General features: G+C 39.0%; 1 protein-coding gene across 1 annotated transcript in view; it reads right to left on the reverse strand.

Moving 5' to 3' along the window:
- ANTXR2 (ANTXR cell adhesion molecule 2) overlaps nucleotides 1-17,567 on the reverse strand; it is a 152,868-nt gene that overhangs the window by 99,175 nt on the left and 36,126 nt on the right. Inside the window, exons 8-9 of the mRNA XM_060187924.1 lie at nucleotides 3,680-3,740; nucleotides 1,348-1,446 (exon numbers count right to left, since the gene is read on the reverse strand). Coding sequence (XP_060043907.1) covers nucleotides 1,348-1,446; nucleotides 3,680-3,740 — 160 coding nt within the window. The remainder of the gene's footprint in view (nucleotides 1-1,347; nucleotides 1,447-3,679; nucleotides 3,741-17,567) is intronic.

Consider the following 17,567-nt stretch of genomic DNA (forward strand, 5'->3'; position numbering starts at 1 on the left):
CATAAACGTGCAGAGAGAGGTCATTAAATCAGATAGTTGGTAAGGTCCATTCAGAGGGCAGCGAAGTCACCTGGGTTCAGTTCAGCTCTGCCCTTTATTAGCCTATTCTCCACCAGGAAGTCATTTGACTATGAATCACAAACCATCTTTATAGAAGACTAATTAGAATAGGTTGCAGCATTAATAAGTTTGGAATAAATGTAGTCATCATCAAATCACCATTATTATTTGTACTATTTGCATTAACATTGAACTTCACTTCAACCTTGAATAAAAAAATGCTTCATTAGGGCGGAGAGTAGATAGCATACTGGTTATGCAAACAGACTCAAGCCTGAGGCTCCAAAGTCCCAGGTTCAATCCCCCACACCACCATAAGCCAGAGTTGAATAGTGCTCTGGTTAAAAAATTCCCCCAGTCCTGGAACCCTTGGATAGGGCCCACTTTCCCGTATGCCTCTCCCAATCCATACCAAATAATATTGCATCCGCCGATCACAACATAACCAACGCAACGATTGCCACCTCAACATGCTTCACCTCAGACTGTGTCCAGAGACTTCACGAGTGGAATGACAACCCTTCAGCTTCATTACTCAGGTGAGACCTTTCCTTTTATAGTATACTCTAATTTCATCTCAGGTGGTTCACTTTCTAACAAAGTCCCATAAACTAGATATACACCAGTTTCTGTGAGAGAGAGCTTATGTTCACACGTATCCATAAACTACTGCAAAATATATACCTGAAAGCAGAAGTACCCTAGAGTTTGCAGTGAGTACCCCCCCAACACTTCCTCTCCACTATTCCAACCTTTGGGTCCATGATTGCTCAACAATTTGTTTGGCTTCGTATGTTAACTCTCTTTTCAATCACCAGGTTCCAGATGCCACCAGGATGCTGGCCAGGCTTCCCTGAATTGAAGACCCCACCAATGTGTCCTGGAGCTCAGCTTCCCCAGAGACACACCCTACTAGGGAAAGAGAGAGGCAGACTGGGAGTATGGACCAACCAGTCAATGCCCATGTTCAGCAGGGAAGCAATTACAGAAGCCAGACCTTCTACCTTCTGCAACCCTCAATGACCCTGGGTCCATGCTCCCAGAGGGATAGAGAATGGGAAAGCTATCAGGGGAGGGGGTGTGTTATGGAGATTGGGTGGTGGGAATTGTGTGGAGTTGTACCCCTCCTACCTTATGGTTTTGTTAATTAATCCTTTCTTAAATTAAAAAAAAATTAAAAAATTAAAAAAAAACTTAAAAAAAAAGCTTCATTTCAGTGTAGGAAAACACTTGATACTGATATACGGTACAGATACGAAAGCAACACAGAGATTATAGGGCACCTACTCTTTGTATATGTTTCATTGAATGTGTAAGTACAGAGGACACTGTCATTCCGATTGCCCAAGATGAATCCTCTTCCATTCAAAACAATTTGAAATTCCTCTGAAAGTAAAAGGAAAAAAAAAAAACAGACAATGTAATCATTTTACAAAAAAAAAAAGTTAATCATAATTTGTATTAAGTTGCAGAGAATCAAATTCTATATACTATCCAGTCAACTAATACCAATCAAGACATGACTCTATTTCCAACTCTATTTGCATTTTTAGACCCTCTGGAAAATGCAGTGACACCACTCACTATTCATTGCTATTTAAACTGACAGTATTTTTTTTTTCCGAGCTGGGGCCCCCACATTTGCATTATTTCATAGCTCTGAAGTCACATTGTATTTCTGAAGTCAAAGGCTTTCTAACATTGATCCAGATATTCTAGTTCAAGCATGACACTCATTCCCAGAGAGGAACTATACCTAGTTGCCCCAAATTCCACCCTTGGGAAAACATTAACAGGAAAGAAATGAGTTTCTCTCTACTTTTGGGTAACATGACATAAGATATAAAGAAAAATAATTACTCATGTTCTTTTCTTCTAGGAAAGTCATTGTTAAAAATATTTTATTTATTTATTTATTTATTTATTTATTTATTGGATAAAAACAGAGAAATTGAGAGGATAGGGAGGAAGAGAAAGACCTGCAGCACTGCTTTACCACTTGTGAAGCTTCCCTGCTGCAGGGGGGGATAAGGGGATTGAATCCAGGTCGTTGCTCATAGTAACATGTTTGCTCTAGCAGGTGTGTCACAGCTGGGCCCTAAAAGTCTCCTTATAAGCTATTTTAATCAGACACTGCACACAGGGTTCTCCTTTAGCAGTCTACCTGTATGACTAAACCTTGCTTCATTTTCTCTTGTGGATAATCACAATTCAACAGAGATCATACATTTGGGACCCCTTACATCTAAAGCCAGTCACAAGAGAAAACTGATGTAACTTACTGCATTCGAGATATATTTTAGAAGAAGTCACTGCATTTTATATGTTAGAAGAAAAGTTAACTGGTCAAATATTTTCATTGGCAACTGATTCCTTACTGCTTAGCTTAAGGACAATATATTAATGATTTAACACTGATAAACTCTCACTTTCTATCCGTCAACTCTATCATGACTATTGAAGAAAATACTGCCATGCCATTCTCCATTAGACATGTTCAGAAAGGAAATTTTTGTCTGTAAGCTAAAGTGCAGGTAAAGCTTAAAATAGGACTTTGTTAATAAAACAACAACACAGGCATTCAAGTCAGACAAAAAGTAATAAGACAGCTACTTATAGAAAGTACTGAATCTGTCTCTAACTCAGTTTCCTTATCGAACTCAGTTTCCAAAAGAGGGATTCTGAAACTGTCAGGTGGTGCTGCTATGAGAACGAGATAAAATTATCAATGCAAATGACCCAGCATATGTACCCAGGACATAACAGAATTTTAAGAAATCGGAGCTATAACTTTAATATGCTTTCCATTTACTTTGTGACATCCTGAAAGATATTAATCTATGCTTTTAAACAAAAAAGACCATCCCCCTCTGGGATGTCTGGATGCACTATCTCTTGGTGTATCTCAATAACTGTTAGAGAATCTAAAAGATACAGAGCTTCACACCAAGTCTAGCAACAGGAAGGCCCCACAGGACATTACACAGCACATTTCCTTTTCCACCAGACCCAACAGTTCTCTTTTTCTAAATGAACCCAGGTTAAAATAAGCTCCAGGTCATACTTAAAGACAAGATAAAGTAGGCCAGAGGGAAAAAAAATCACACTTTCTTTCGGAAGGGATGGCTGAGAAGTACCAAAACCTGTGTTTTTTTTCAGCACTCATCCAGGAAACCACCTGCTTCTTCCCTGCCACCTGCCCATAAGTCCCTTCCTTTGTGCCCTGAGCTGGTAGCTAGGACTCTGGTCAGGTCATCAAACCATGGAGTTCAAAGTCTACAGATAAGGGCTGTTTGTATAATCAGATTTTTTTTAAAAAAAAGATTCACATTTTATTTTACTTGTCATAGGAAAGGCCTCCAACATGAGCTAAATATACAGACGATTCTAAAAGCCTGTCACACAATATGTTCATTATTTAAAATAACACTCCAATCTTAAAAAATCTGAATTTAAAATAGAAATATTTCAAGGAATTATTTAAAAATTCTTACAGGAGATGATGCCAGAAAACTTAATTTTGCTATTCTCTTTCCAATGTGAGTTTCAAATTCATATATTTTAACTAGGGAAGAAAATACAATTTCTTACAAGATATTTTAAATTTCCAACCACTTACCCCCCACACAGACACTTGAGGGCCGCAATTCCAGGATTTCAGTGCATGACTGAGCTAGTACCTAAAAAGGGGGGGAAAGAGGAGAAGGAGGAGGAGGAAGAGGAGGAGGAGGAAGAAGAAGAAAGAAAACCAAGATAAAAAGTACAAATTACAACATGTGGTATGAATCTTAATATTACTGTCAATTTTGAGAGCCTCCCCTTATCTAAAGGAGATGACAAAAAACATCTATTAAACATAACATGCCCTGCTACCAAGCTCTTCTAGATTGTTTTTTATCAGATAGTCCATCCAAGGCTATTCTGTTGGTATCCTTATTTGATTAAGTACAGATGAGTTCCAGTAAATTGGGCATTGTCTCCAAGTCTGGTAGCTTTGGATATGAGAAAATAACCAAAATCTCCTGGTAGCCACTGACTCAGTATTAACCTTCTCCATTAGGCATAAGCAAGAGAGCAAATCAAATCTGAACTATAGATAGCATCAACAAGCACTTCTTTATTTGACTATGGCATTTCCATTCAATTTCTCAGCCTTGGTTCCCATGAATGCTAACTCTCTATGCGTCAATCATCACACTTGCAGAAAACAGGCTCTTTGTATCAGTCAGTCAGTATCCTCCAAAATACGGCCACTATGCCCCAGCCTGTTAGGAACACAGGGACAGAACGGCTCTGCTCAGCTTGTTTTGAGCAGCAGAAAGCACCAGACAAGTTTGAAGAGAGAAACACAATGAGGTAAGCTGCTCCTGATGGGCATCACAGTTCTGTCTTTATTTGTAGAGTGGCTCTGTACTACATTATTGAAGTCAGATGGATTCCAGATAATCTTTAACAGATATTTTTTTCCTGATGGAAATTGGAGGCAGATGATGTACAACGACTTCCAGCACCACCTCACACAACTAAAACGGGAAGGAAGGACTGTATGTAACAGGAACCTGGAATCCTTTCAGTACTTTCCTCAACAGTGGAAGCAGAGACTCTCAAGCCCTAAAATCAGCAGTGTCAAATTGTGGAATTTTTTTTTTTTTTTTTTGCTGAATCGGCACCTCTGAAAAGCGACATCAATCTCTAGCTTTTTAGATATTTCTCATATGAAACTATATTTCAGTGGTTAAAGCCCTACATACAAGGAAGGAGACTAATGAGATTTTTTTTTTACCCAAGGAATTCACTATAAAGTCTACTTAACTCTGAAATGACTGAGCAGATTCTATTGTCACCCAAAGACCATTCAGTACCCAATCACTTCTTGTGGCCTGCTGTTTTATTTCCTATAATCAACATTCATTTCTCTGAGGAGTGAGCCCCATTCACTGTTCACACCTATGTTCACTGCAGCACTAGTCACAATAACCAAGATATGGAAGCAATATAAGTGCTCTACAACAGCAAATGAATAAAGACATGGTGGCCTAGATCCACAGTTTATACTACTCAGCTATAAGAACGAATGAGACAGCTCACAAGGTGGGATGTGTCCGCCATATATGTAGCCCAGGTCAACACTCTGACAGCTCATGGGAAATGCTTTGACAGCAGAGGAAGCTCTGGCACTGTGGTATCTCTGCTTCAGTTTTTCCTTGTAGATGGAAAATAGCACATGCAAGAGAATACAGCTGCACAAATTAAATAGAGAGAGGAAAGTAATACACTGCCTTCGGATGCAGAGCAAGCATGGTACTGGATGGGATCATGTTTAACAAAATGAGCTAGAAGGCAAAAGAAAAATACCAGATGATCTCACTCATAAGTAAGATATAAAGAAAAAAAAGCAAAACAGGTTCTGATACAAACTGAGAGTGTGGAAAGAGGGTGGAGGGTTCAGTGGAGTCTGGGAAGGGATAATAGGACATTGGTGTTAGGTGTAATGTGGTAACATAATTTAAATAGGTGTGAAATTATACCCTTAAAACATATACAAACTGGTAAACCAACATCACTTCAGGGGAAAAAATGAAGCCTATTAATAAACATGCCCTCTTAGTATCTCATATCATTAAAGTTTTTGAAAAATATTTTGACATAAATCAGATAACATTTTGTTGGAACAAGAAAGATAGGTTTTACAAAAGGAACATGGAGTTTAAAAGGCTTCAACTAACATAAAAGGCATTGTAGCTTTAGCTTTGGTTGACTGAGCACACATATTACAGTGAACAAGAACCCAGATTCAAGGCCCTGGTCCCCTCAGAAAGTGGAGAAGCTTCATAAGTGGTGAGGCAGTTCTATGGAAGTCTGTCCTTTTCTTCCTCCTTAGTTGCCTCTTCCCCTCTCAGTTTCTATCTCTAGCCAACAAACAAAATAAAATATTTTTTAAAAAAAATTTAAGGGAGAACAGTGAGCAACAAAAATGGAAGGTCAAAGAGAAACAAAGCCCCATGTACATGTTGTCTGCTAACAATTTTGTAGGCGCTCTTTTCCCCCCTTTTCTCATTTTATGGTGGGGGAGGAGAGTGTTAATGGATTATAGAACAACTGTTGACACATGGGTATAAGTTCTCATCTTCCCATGACAAGTGTCTGCAAACACTCTCACCACCCCCAACTTTGGTCCTTTCCCACCAATGTGCACCAGGACCCAATGCTGGCCAGCTCCAGGCCCCCACTTACCCGCCTTCCCAAGTCCTTTACTTTGCTACAATACACCACATCCAGTCCAACTTCCATTTTGTGGAATTTTTTTTTTTTTGACTGTCCTTGTTTCTTAAGTTCTGCCTAATAAGTGAGATCATTCAATATTCACCCTTCTCTTTTGGGCTTATCTCAATTAACATGATTCCTTAAAGATTCATTCAAAATAGACTTAATGAAGGAAATAGATTGCATCTCTCAGTTTACAATCTCTTTGTTAGTTCTAGTAGTTACATCTCAATCACATTTAAAATGAGTGTTTTGCAAAGACTTATCATGGAGAGATGAGAAAGTTGTACCCATGTGTCAAAAAATATACTGTTGTGAACCACTAGCTAAGACCACCACCCCCAAATAAAGTGGGGGGGAACTTCAATTGTGAAAGTTTAAACAGAGAGCCTCTAGAAATATAAACCATTTTTAAATTTATTCCTTAGAATAAAGCAAATTAATAAATTTTAAAAAGATATTTTCCACAGGACATATCCTATGCATCCCATAAATACATATGTGATTTTCTAAAATTTGCTGTTTTTCTCTATCTAATCATGATAATCATAATTAAATCAGATCTCAGAAGGTTTAAGACAGATAAGTGTACTGATGTCCTCTTTTAATTTGATCAAAAGCTTTTAAGAGACTGTCTCCATAGCAAGATCATATAACCAGTTCTTAGGAAGTTCTCCTTAATACTGAACAATAAATACTTTCAGGGCAGGGTGGTGGTGCACTTGGTTGAATGCACCATACTATGCCTAGGATCTGGGTTCAAGCCCCCAGTCCCCACCTGCAGGGGAAAAGCTTTGCACATGGTGAAGCAGTGCTACAGGTGTCTCTCTGTCTCTCTCCTTCTTCCCTCTCGATTTCTGGCTGTCTCTATCCAGTAAATCAATAAAGATAAAAAAAATAATAAACACTTTCAGGGACCAATGGTGGACTACATGGGTATATCCAGGCCCTGTTTATTTCCTACAAAGCATTTTTATTTTAAAGAAAAAAAATCCAGAGGGCCTGAGATGCAGCAAAGTGAAAGACTCATGAGCCCTTACTTCAATGCCTAAAACAACAGCAAAGCAAAGACGAAATAAGGAGAACTCCACAGATGGTGGAGTGATGCTTTATGTATAGTCTCTTAAAAAAAAGTAAAATAAAGTGAAGAAAAGGTTTGGGATAATATAGTAATTTATGTTTTAATTAAGTCTGAAATTTTAAAAGTGCAGTTGTTTAAGTAAGTATTTTTTTAAATATTTTTATTTATTTATTCATGTGTTAAATAGAGACAGAGAAACCTAGATGGAAGGAGGAGATGGGGAGAGAGAGACATCTGGAGTACTATTTTGAAGGTGAAGCTTCGAAAGCTTTACCTCCCCCACCACCACCACCAAAGGTGGGGTCCAGGAGCTTGAACTCTGGTCCTTATGCATGATAAATGTATCTTCTACTGAGTGTGCCACCACTCAACCCACATAAATAAATATATATTATAATTATTTTGTTTAAACATAAATAAAATATATTGTAAATAGTTATTTGTACTTAGATTTGTGTGATTATTTGTACTTTAGAGAAATCAGTTTTTTATAAAATGATTTATTTTATAGCAGTGATATTCTTGAATGGAAAAGTGACTTTGTAGGTAAGATATTTATTGGAAGGCAAGACATTAAGTCATGAATCATTAGTAGAAATCGCTATCTGATACAACCCAGCCAAACCCTGCCCTTCTTTAAAGTTACTATTTTTTCCTCAATAAACCTGACAGTATTTGAGTATATGAATCGCCTCCTTATTATAAGACAAACTCTTTGAGTATAGAAAACCACACTCAATGTTCACTCAATGTTTTAACAACTGGGAGAAAGTCTAAGCTTGTCAGACAAAGCAACAAATACAAAAGCTGGAGAAGGGAAAGAAACTGGCTCACTTAATAATGGCCTTTTTGGCCAATATCAAACCTCCCCATCATCTGGAGCTCTAGTCAGGGAATATTTGGATTCCCACATAGATATGACGGGCCTATACCTCTAGTAGATCTGTCTCCACCATCACTGGTTACTTCTATCAGGGATGTTTGCATAAGCCCTCTTCTAGGTCATTCCAGGAATTTGTCTTCCCTATAAGGAAGCAACAATCAGGATGGCTCCACTCTCCAAAGGAAGGCTAGGTCATCCTACTATGCTACTTGAGGAAGACTGGTCCTGAAATGAGTGCAGCCCACAATGTTCCCAACTGTGTCCACAGCCTGAAAGCTCAGATCAACAGGGACTCAGAGGTTACACAGGCTCCTATGCTAAATACAAATATATATGGAGTCTGGGACAAATCAGTGCGGTAAACAGTTAAATGTATTCATAGACTTCTTCAAGATTAGGAGCTACTCTCTGCTCTGATCCAACTTTCTAGCCCTATTCTCAACTCTGACACCATATATGCAGACAATATTTTTTACCCAACTTCATGTTAACTCAAACTCAAGCAAAAACAAAAGTCATAGACCACGAGAACATATCTTAAATAGACTCCCTCATTTCTTTCCACCCTAAGATCCCTGTTCTCATCTGCTCTATTCCTACTTTTGGGTTCCTGTTCATTAATCATTTGTCCTGCTTTATCATACATATTTTCAGTCACTAAGTTACAGATGCTACCATAACACCATTCTGAGTTCCCTGGGAAAGTGACCTCACCAATGTATCCTGGAACCTCACCTCTCCAGAACCCTAACCCATAGCGAATGATAGAAACAGGCTGGGGGTATGGATCGACCTGCTAATAACCATGTCCAGCAGAGAAGCAATTACAGAAGCCAGACCTTCCCTTTCTGAACCTCCAAAATAATTTTGATTCATACTCACAGAGGGGGAGAAATGATAGGGTAAAGATGACCAAAGGGCCCTGAACTCCAACTCTATCAGGACCCGGAGAGAGAAGAGGAAAAAGGAAAGGATATTCAGCAGTAGTAATAGGTTTAGATGTGACTTCAAAAGAAAGAGAAGGCAGGACCATAAAAAAAAAAAGACAAATAAACACAAATATAGGCAGATAGTTACAGAAATAATAGTTAACCCATATCTGCAATTTTGGGAGAACTACTGTAGCTTCCAATGAAAGGGGTGGGTATACAGAACTCTGGTGGTGGGAATGGTGTGGAATTATACCCATTATCTCATAATTTTGTAAATCAATATTAAATCACTAATAAAATTAAAATACATATTTAAAAGGTCATCTTAAACTGCAAACTTCCCAGGCCAGTCCTGTTGTTCTGTATATGCAATGCAGTCATAAATGTTTAGACAAAACAGACTGAATGTATGAATTAATAACAATATTATAAACAGCTGCCTAGTGAGCAAATCAACAACCATATTGGGACTAAGATTAAGGCAGAATTAAGGTAGTAAGTGAAAAAGCAGCTAACCCTTAAAAATAGTGAATGATGATATCCATAAACCCGTAATTTGAAACTAAGTTCACCAAAACCATCTCCCCCAAAAATAAATAAATAAATGAGAGGGTGGGGGCGAGAAGGAAGGAGAATGAATGTGGAGGGGCTGAGTGGTGGCGGCACACCTGGTTGAGCGCACATTACAATGTGGAAGGACCCAGGTTGGAGCACAGGCCACACCTGCAGGGGGAAAGCTTCACAAGTGGTAAAGCAGGATTATAGGTGTCTCTCTGTCTCTCCTTCTCTCTACTGCCCTCTTTCCTCTCAATTTCTGGCTGTCTCTATTCAATAAATAAAGATAATAGCACAAAAGTGAAAATTAATACATATATATACATATATATATATACATATATATATATATGAATTTGGGATACAGGAAAAACACAGAGAACAAAATATGTATTTTTAGAAAGATTTTTGTTCCTAAATTGGATTTTTCCATTTAGTGCTCACTGGTTAAAACATAGAAAGAAAGCAAGAACTAGAGATCAAAATAATTTGATGCATGCATGCAAGAAGTTGACATCATTAAAATTTTTAAGCAATCAGTTTTGTAAATACACAATTGCATATTTTCACCAACTATCAGTATTTGCAGAATCTGAATGTTCAAGATATAATTTGGATATATTAAAACTATCAGCACAAAACCACACCTGACAAGGAAGACAAACAGTTTAAGCACTAGTTAATGTTTACTAAATTAAATACTGCTATTGATTAAATAAATGCACACTGGATCAGGTGTCCCAGCCAGGATAATTGATGCATTATCTTTTATCCTCTGGCCTCCCATTATGTGCACAACAGTGGATCTTGTAAGGGTGTTTCTTGCCAGCTGTCTTCATTACAACTCAATAAAAACAGAAAACAGTTTTCACTCAACATCAGCCAAACTTAACATGAGTGAGAGCTGATAGCATTGCAGATAAAATTTAAAGGCAAGCCAAATAATACAAACAAACCAGGACTTTTAAGTCATGCACAAAAAAATGATGCATTCAAATTGCATCCTTTGAGATTCTGAAGTTCAATTGTACATATGCAAAAAATCTGATCCTTGCTACAAAAAGCATTTACTGCTAAAACACCTGCTCACTTAAAAATATTCTTGCTACTAAGGTATATTTACAAATAAAAATATGTACACTATTTTCCCCTACTCTAAAAATGTTCAATTGTTAATATGAATAACAAAAATTTACAAACATAGTGCAAATAACAGTAGTCAAGGTGCCAAGAGATATAGCTTACATGACAGAACACTTGTTATACCATATGCAAAGCCCTGAGTTCAAACTCTGGCACCAGGGAAAGCTCCAGGCAAAGTGGGGTGGTGTTAGGATGCCCCTTGCTTACTCTTTCTCTTTCACTCATTTCACTATTTAAAATAAAATGAAGTGAAAATACTGATCCAGGAATAATAGAGCTGCATTTGTATTAAATTTCCAGTGAGTGCCATCAATAGTAATAATAACAATAAAAATAATAATAAAATTGAAAGAACTATTTTTTGGGTCATCACCAGTGCTTAACCACTGCACACATAAGCCATCAGGGTAGTGTTTGCAGCTCACACAGGCTGCTCTAATGGGTCCTGGAGAGAGCCCTCCTAACTGAATATTCCTTTCATGCCTGACCACCTGTTGTCTCCAGACAAGTTTGAAGGATGTCTTTGCAGAGCCCCAGGACACAGGAGTCAGGGTCCACATTGGTCAGGTCATCATGTCCCTCCTCCCCAAGCTACAGAAGGTGCATATGATCAGGTCTTTTGCAGTGTGGTCAGGTTCAATCTCCCTGGCTGCCAGAAGATCCAGATCTCCAAGATGTGGGGCTTTACCACATTTAACACAGATCCATGTGAAGACAGGAAGTAGGTCCTGCACTCCTGACAGCCTAGGAGCTGCCCCATCCTTACTCACACAATAAATCTACATCCTGTCTAAAAGGAAAGAAAGGTGTGCGTGTGTGTGGGGGGGGGGGGGGGGTAAAGTGGAAGGGAGTTCATGTGGGCCTTCCCAGGACCTTGCCTTCACCATAAGGCAGCAATGATAGCAACTGGCCCAGTCTCTGAGGTATCCTGCCTTCCACTAGAAGAAGATTGGTCCTGAAATGAGTGCAGCCTGCAATGTTCCTAGCTGTGACCATAAGCTGTGAGCTTAAGTCAATAGGAACTCAGAGGTTACACAGGTTCTAATGTTAAATATAAATATATATAGTCCCAGGGTTGGGTGGATAGAGGTAAGTAGTTAATTTTATCCACAGAACTTTTTCAAGAATGTGTGGGAAGTGGGCCCACTGTCTGGAAAGTCCAGACCATTATTTCCATGAGAGTCTGGGTAGGTAGACCACAAGTTCTCCCTCTTTCCAGGTAGAGACAATAGCAGGTCCCCCCTGACCTCGTGAACTAATGACAGATGGCTTCTTCAGAAGGGTGCTACATGCCACTCTGTCCCCATAAAACATGTCACTCTGTCCCCTTAAAACAAAGGCCATGAATTACTGTGTACTGTGTATGGCCAATTTGAAAACCGCCAAAAACATCCTGATCTTACTCAATTGCTCCCTCCACCCCACTGCCCTGAAGTGCCTGTAATTTACCCCCAGAGAAAATTGCATTGTTGAGCTCATGATCAAGCCTTGTATGGTAATTTTCCAGTTGTTATCAAATACTTTGTAGGTCAAGATGCAACTATGCATTGTGTTGCATTGTGTTTGGGTTAATGATTACCTCAACCTTCTTTCTGGGCTATGGGTATATCTGCTTGCTTGAATCCCCCAATAAACGAGTTGTCCCTCTGAAGCTTCTCCCGGAGCTGGATGAGTATATCGTGGCTTCTTCCTCTCTGAGCACTATGCCCTTATCACACAGAGCCACCCTAGATCTCCCGAGGGGCCATTTCACCCTCCGCCACCTGCAGCCGGAGAGGCAGGAGACCCGGAGCAACCCGCAAGAATGGGAGCTACTCTCTGCCCTAATGCAACTTTCAAGCCGTTTTCTCTACTCTGACACCATCCTCAGACAATATTCAACTTCATTTTAGCTATCAGACTCAAGTTAAAACTACCATAGTTCTGGGATCCTAGAAACATGCCTAAACTGGACTTCCTAGTTATTTTCCACCCTAAGATCCCTAATCTCATCTGCTCTGTTACTATCTTCTGGTTCCTGTTCATTAACTATTTTGCCTCACCTTATGACTTGCCACCATCCAGACACCAAGTTGCAGATGCTACCACAATTCCATCCTGACTTCTCTAGTCAGAGGACCTCAGCAATGTATCCTATAACTTCACTTCTCAGCCCTACCTAACTAGAGAAAGATAGAAACAGGCTGGGGGTATGGATTGACCTGTCAACACCCAAGTCCAGTGAAAAAGCAATTACAGAAACCAAAACTCCCACCTTCTGTACCCCAAAATCAATTTTGATCCACACTTTCAGTGGGGAAGAAGTGATAGGAAGAAGAGGATAAGAGGGCTCTGAACTCCAGCTCCATTAGGACATGGGGAGAAAGGAGGGAAAAGGGAGAGGCATTTGGTTGTAGTAATAGGGTTATGTGTGGCTAGGAGGAGAAGAGAGGATTGGACATGGAAGAAAAAGAGGGCAATTACGTATAAATGTAGACAGATAGTTGCAGAGATTATAGTTAACACATATCTATAGCCCTGGGAAGACCCTGGTGGTTCACAATGGAGGGATTGAGGATTCAGAACTCTGGTGGTGAGAACTGTATTGAGTTATAACCTGTTGACATGTAATTTTGTAAATCAATGTTTAAACACTAGTAAAAACTAAAAAAAAGGAGGGGGAATGGTAGGAGCTTCAGTACTATGGTGTCTTCCATTCTTTCTTCCCGTGTCCATAAAATAAAAAAAATATTTTTTTAAAAGAAAGACAGAGGGAGAGAGGGAAAGACACCATAGCACCAAAGCTTCCTGGTGGGATGAAATCTAGGTCACATGCATGGCAGAGCAGTGCAGGATCCAAGTGAGCTGTTTTGTTAGCCTTTAAAAGAACTATTAAATGTGATCTTAATTATTGTTCAGTAGAAATCAATCTTGCTTTAATAAAAGTTTTCTAAAAATTAAAAATACATGGCCAAGGAGGTAGTTCAGTGGTTGACCATAAGAAGTTTAAAAGCCTAAGGCCTCAATTTTGATCCTCAGCACTGATTTTGCCAGAGAAGAATGGTGTGCTGCTCTCTTTCCAATTCCTCTCATAAAAACAAACATGAATCATTAAACAAAATTTAAAATATAACTAAAATATACTTATCTGGAATGTCCCTTTTAAAGTGTAAAGAAAAAAATAACTGTCCTATATTAACATTAAAAACAAAACCCTAGCATCTCTCATATTTTGAGCTATAGATGTTAGGAATAAAACCATAGGAGGAACCACACAAACTATAATTTTCTGTTATTCCTAACTGGTTGTATAAGATTTTGTTATAATACTTAGACAATTTATATTAAAATTATATAATGAGAAAGATCTCAACAGTATGAACACTACAAACAGCTCCATGGGATCTTAATATAAAGTTGTTTGACATCCGGAGGTGGGGCTACAGAGCAGCAGCAGCTGTGTTTCTCTCCTCCTCTTCTCCCAGGTAAACTAGGAATACCAAAGAAGATCATCTGGGATCACAACCAGAGAGGACTAGAAGGACTACAGGAACCCACCAAATCACCTGTGAGTGCAAATATGTGTGGCCCGTGTACAGAGAGGAGCCTAGGGAGAGATTAAGTGGCTGGTAAACAGTCTGGCAGTTTACCAGCTGAGGCACCACCTCCAGTCTGTTTAACCAACAAAAAGACAGCTGAAGGGAGGAGGGGACTCCCCTAAGACTCACCAAATGTAACTGTGAGTTCCCATTGCTGCTGCCCTCAGAAGCTGGAGCAGTGTGGGTGCTGACACCAGGGAACAGAAACTAACCAAGAAACTCAGGAGAAGATCTATTCCTCAGTGGCCTAGCAGTGGGGCTGTAAGAGTCTCTTTGTATAACCACTGGATTATCTCTGCCCCACCCTGCTGTATCTCTTGGTCAGGAGTGAGGGATTAAGCTAAAAAGCCTATTTATAGTTTAAAAGCCCTCAGGATCCCATAGCCTACAGGAAAGAAAAAAGAACAAAAGAGGCTTTTAACAGCCTCTGTGCTCCAACTCAGGGATTGAAATAATATTGAAACAATAGTTAATTTCCACAACTTGGAACTCTGTAAGTACCTTACTAAGACACAAGTCAATCCAGGCAAGAGTGATCAGTAACTTGAAAAGTACTGAAAGAGAGACCTCATAACATACTATATAGGATGGTTAAACCTACAAGAAGAAATATTGGAGAAGTGAACCAGGAAAAGAGTGCAGCTAAAAAAAAAAAAAAAAATACAAAGGTTGAAGCACAAAATACTGAGGTCAACTAGCTAAAGAAATAGTCACAGGAGTGAGTAAAGAGTTTGAAAGACTCATCATCAGAAAAGCAGAAACAACAAATGAGACTCTGGAAGTAAACACTATCTCAAGGTTATTAGAGAGCTGAAAGCTGAAATAGCTGAGCTAAGAACACAACTAGCTGAACAAGCTAAAACAGTATCAGAACAGGGTAACAAAATAGATGAATTCCAGAAAACATTAGAGGGGAGAGAGAATAGAATCAATGAGGCTGAAGACAGAATTAGCAAGACTGAGGGTGACTTAGGGACAACTAAAAAAGAAATAAGAGATCTCAAAAAGAGATTAAGAAATACTGAAAACAACAAGAGACCTATGGGATGACTTCAAAAGAAATAATATACAAATTATTGGCTTATCAAATTTTAAAGACATCTTCAATGAAACGAATCCAATTACAAAGAAGACTAAGGCAAGCATAGACCTATGGGACTACATCAAATTAAAAAACTTCTGCAGAGCAAAAGAAACCACTACCCAAACCAACAGACCCCTCACAGAATGGGAGATCTTTACATGCCATACATCAGGCAAGAGGCTAATAACCAAAATATATAAAGAGCTTGCCAAACTCAACAACAAGAAAACAAATAGCCCCATCCAAAAATGGGGAGAGGACATGGACAGAATATTCACCACAGAAGAGATCTAAAAGGCTGAGAAACCCATGAAAAAATGCTCCAAGTCTTTGATTGTCAGAGAAATGCAAATAAAGACAATGAGATACCACTTCACTCCTGTATATGTATGGGAATGCCATACATCAGAAAAGGTAATAGCAGCAAATGCTGAAGAGGTTGTGGGGTCAAAGGAACCCTCCAGCACTGCTAGTGGGAATGTAAGTTTGTCTAACCCCTGTGGAGAGCAGCCTGGAGAACAAATGTAGGGCATACAGGTAGTAACATATGCTACATTAGGGCCTGAAAAATGCATACAATGCGAATTACTCTGGCCTTATTCTTCTCGTGTTCCAGATAAAAATGACATTAATAAAAAAATTATGGTTGCTTTACGCACCTACTGAATTTCAAAAATACATCAATAGTAATACAATAATAGTGGGAGACTTCAATACCCCACTCTCACACTTAGACAGATCAACAAAGCAGAGAACCAATAATGATACAAGAGAATTGAATGAAGAGATCGACAGACTAGACCTCTTGGACATTTTCAGACTCCTCCACCCCAAAAAACTGGAATACACCTTCTTTTCAAATCCACATAACACATACTCAAGGATAGACCACATGTTAGGCTACAAAGACAGCATCAATAAATTCAAGAGCATTGAAATCATCCCAAGTATCTTCTCAGACCACAGTGGAGTAAAACTAACATTTAACAACAAACAGAACCAACATTTGGCTTCATTGATCTTTTGTATGGTTCTTTTATTTTCTATGTTGTTTATTTCTGCTCTAACTTTAGTGATTTCTGTCCTTCTGGTTGCTTTAGGGTTCCTTTGTTCCTCTTCACTATTCCAACCTTTGCGTCCATGATTGCTCAACAATTTGTTTGGCTTCGTATGTTAACTCTCTTTTCAATCACCAGGTTCCAGATGCCACCAGGCTGCTGGCCAGGCTTCCCTGGATTGAAGACCCCACCAATGTGTCCTGGAGCTCCGCTTCCCCAGAGACCCACCCTACTAGGGAAAGAGAGAGGCAGACTGGGAGTATGGACAGACCAGTCAACGCCCATGTTCAGCGGGGAAGCAATTACAGAAGCCAGACCTTCCACCTTCTGCAATCCTCAAAGACCCTGGGTCCATGCTCCCAGAGGGATAGAGAATGGGAGAGCTATCGGGGAGGGGGTGTGTTATGGAGATTGGGTGGTGGGAATTGTGTGGAGTTGTACCCCTCCTACCTTATGGTTTTGTTAATTAATACTTTCTTAAATTAAAAAAAAATTATGGTTGCTATATATGATATAAAATTTTCATGAAATCAATATAGATGGGAGGGTAAAGTCAAAATATTACTACCACAGTTCTTTGAATTTCATGAACTTGGGAAAAAATATAATCCTTATGATATAAAGATCAAACATTCTTCCTATTATTTCTTGGCTGTAAGAAATGATGAAATCACTCACCCTAGGATTTTCTATGATATTATCATATCGTCTGCAAATAGGGACAATTTTACTTCTTCCCAAACTATATCCCTTTAATTCCTTTCTTCTATCTAATTGCTATGGCTAGGTCTTCCAACACTATGTCTAATATTAACAACTATAGTAGTAAGCATCTTTGTTTAGTACCTGATCTAAGTAGAAATGCTTTCAGTTTCTCACCATTTTGCTCACCTATAAGAATTAAGTCACCTTCTTCACCTTATCTTGGA

Source organism: Erinaceus europaeus, chromosome 3 (assembly GCF_950295315.1).
Source record: "Erinaceus europaeus chromosome 3, mEriEur2.1, whole genome shotgun sequence".
NCBI lineage: Eukaryota > Metazoa > Chordata > Mammalia > Eulipotyphla > Erinaceidae > Erinaceus > Erinaceus europaeus.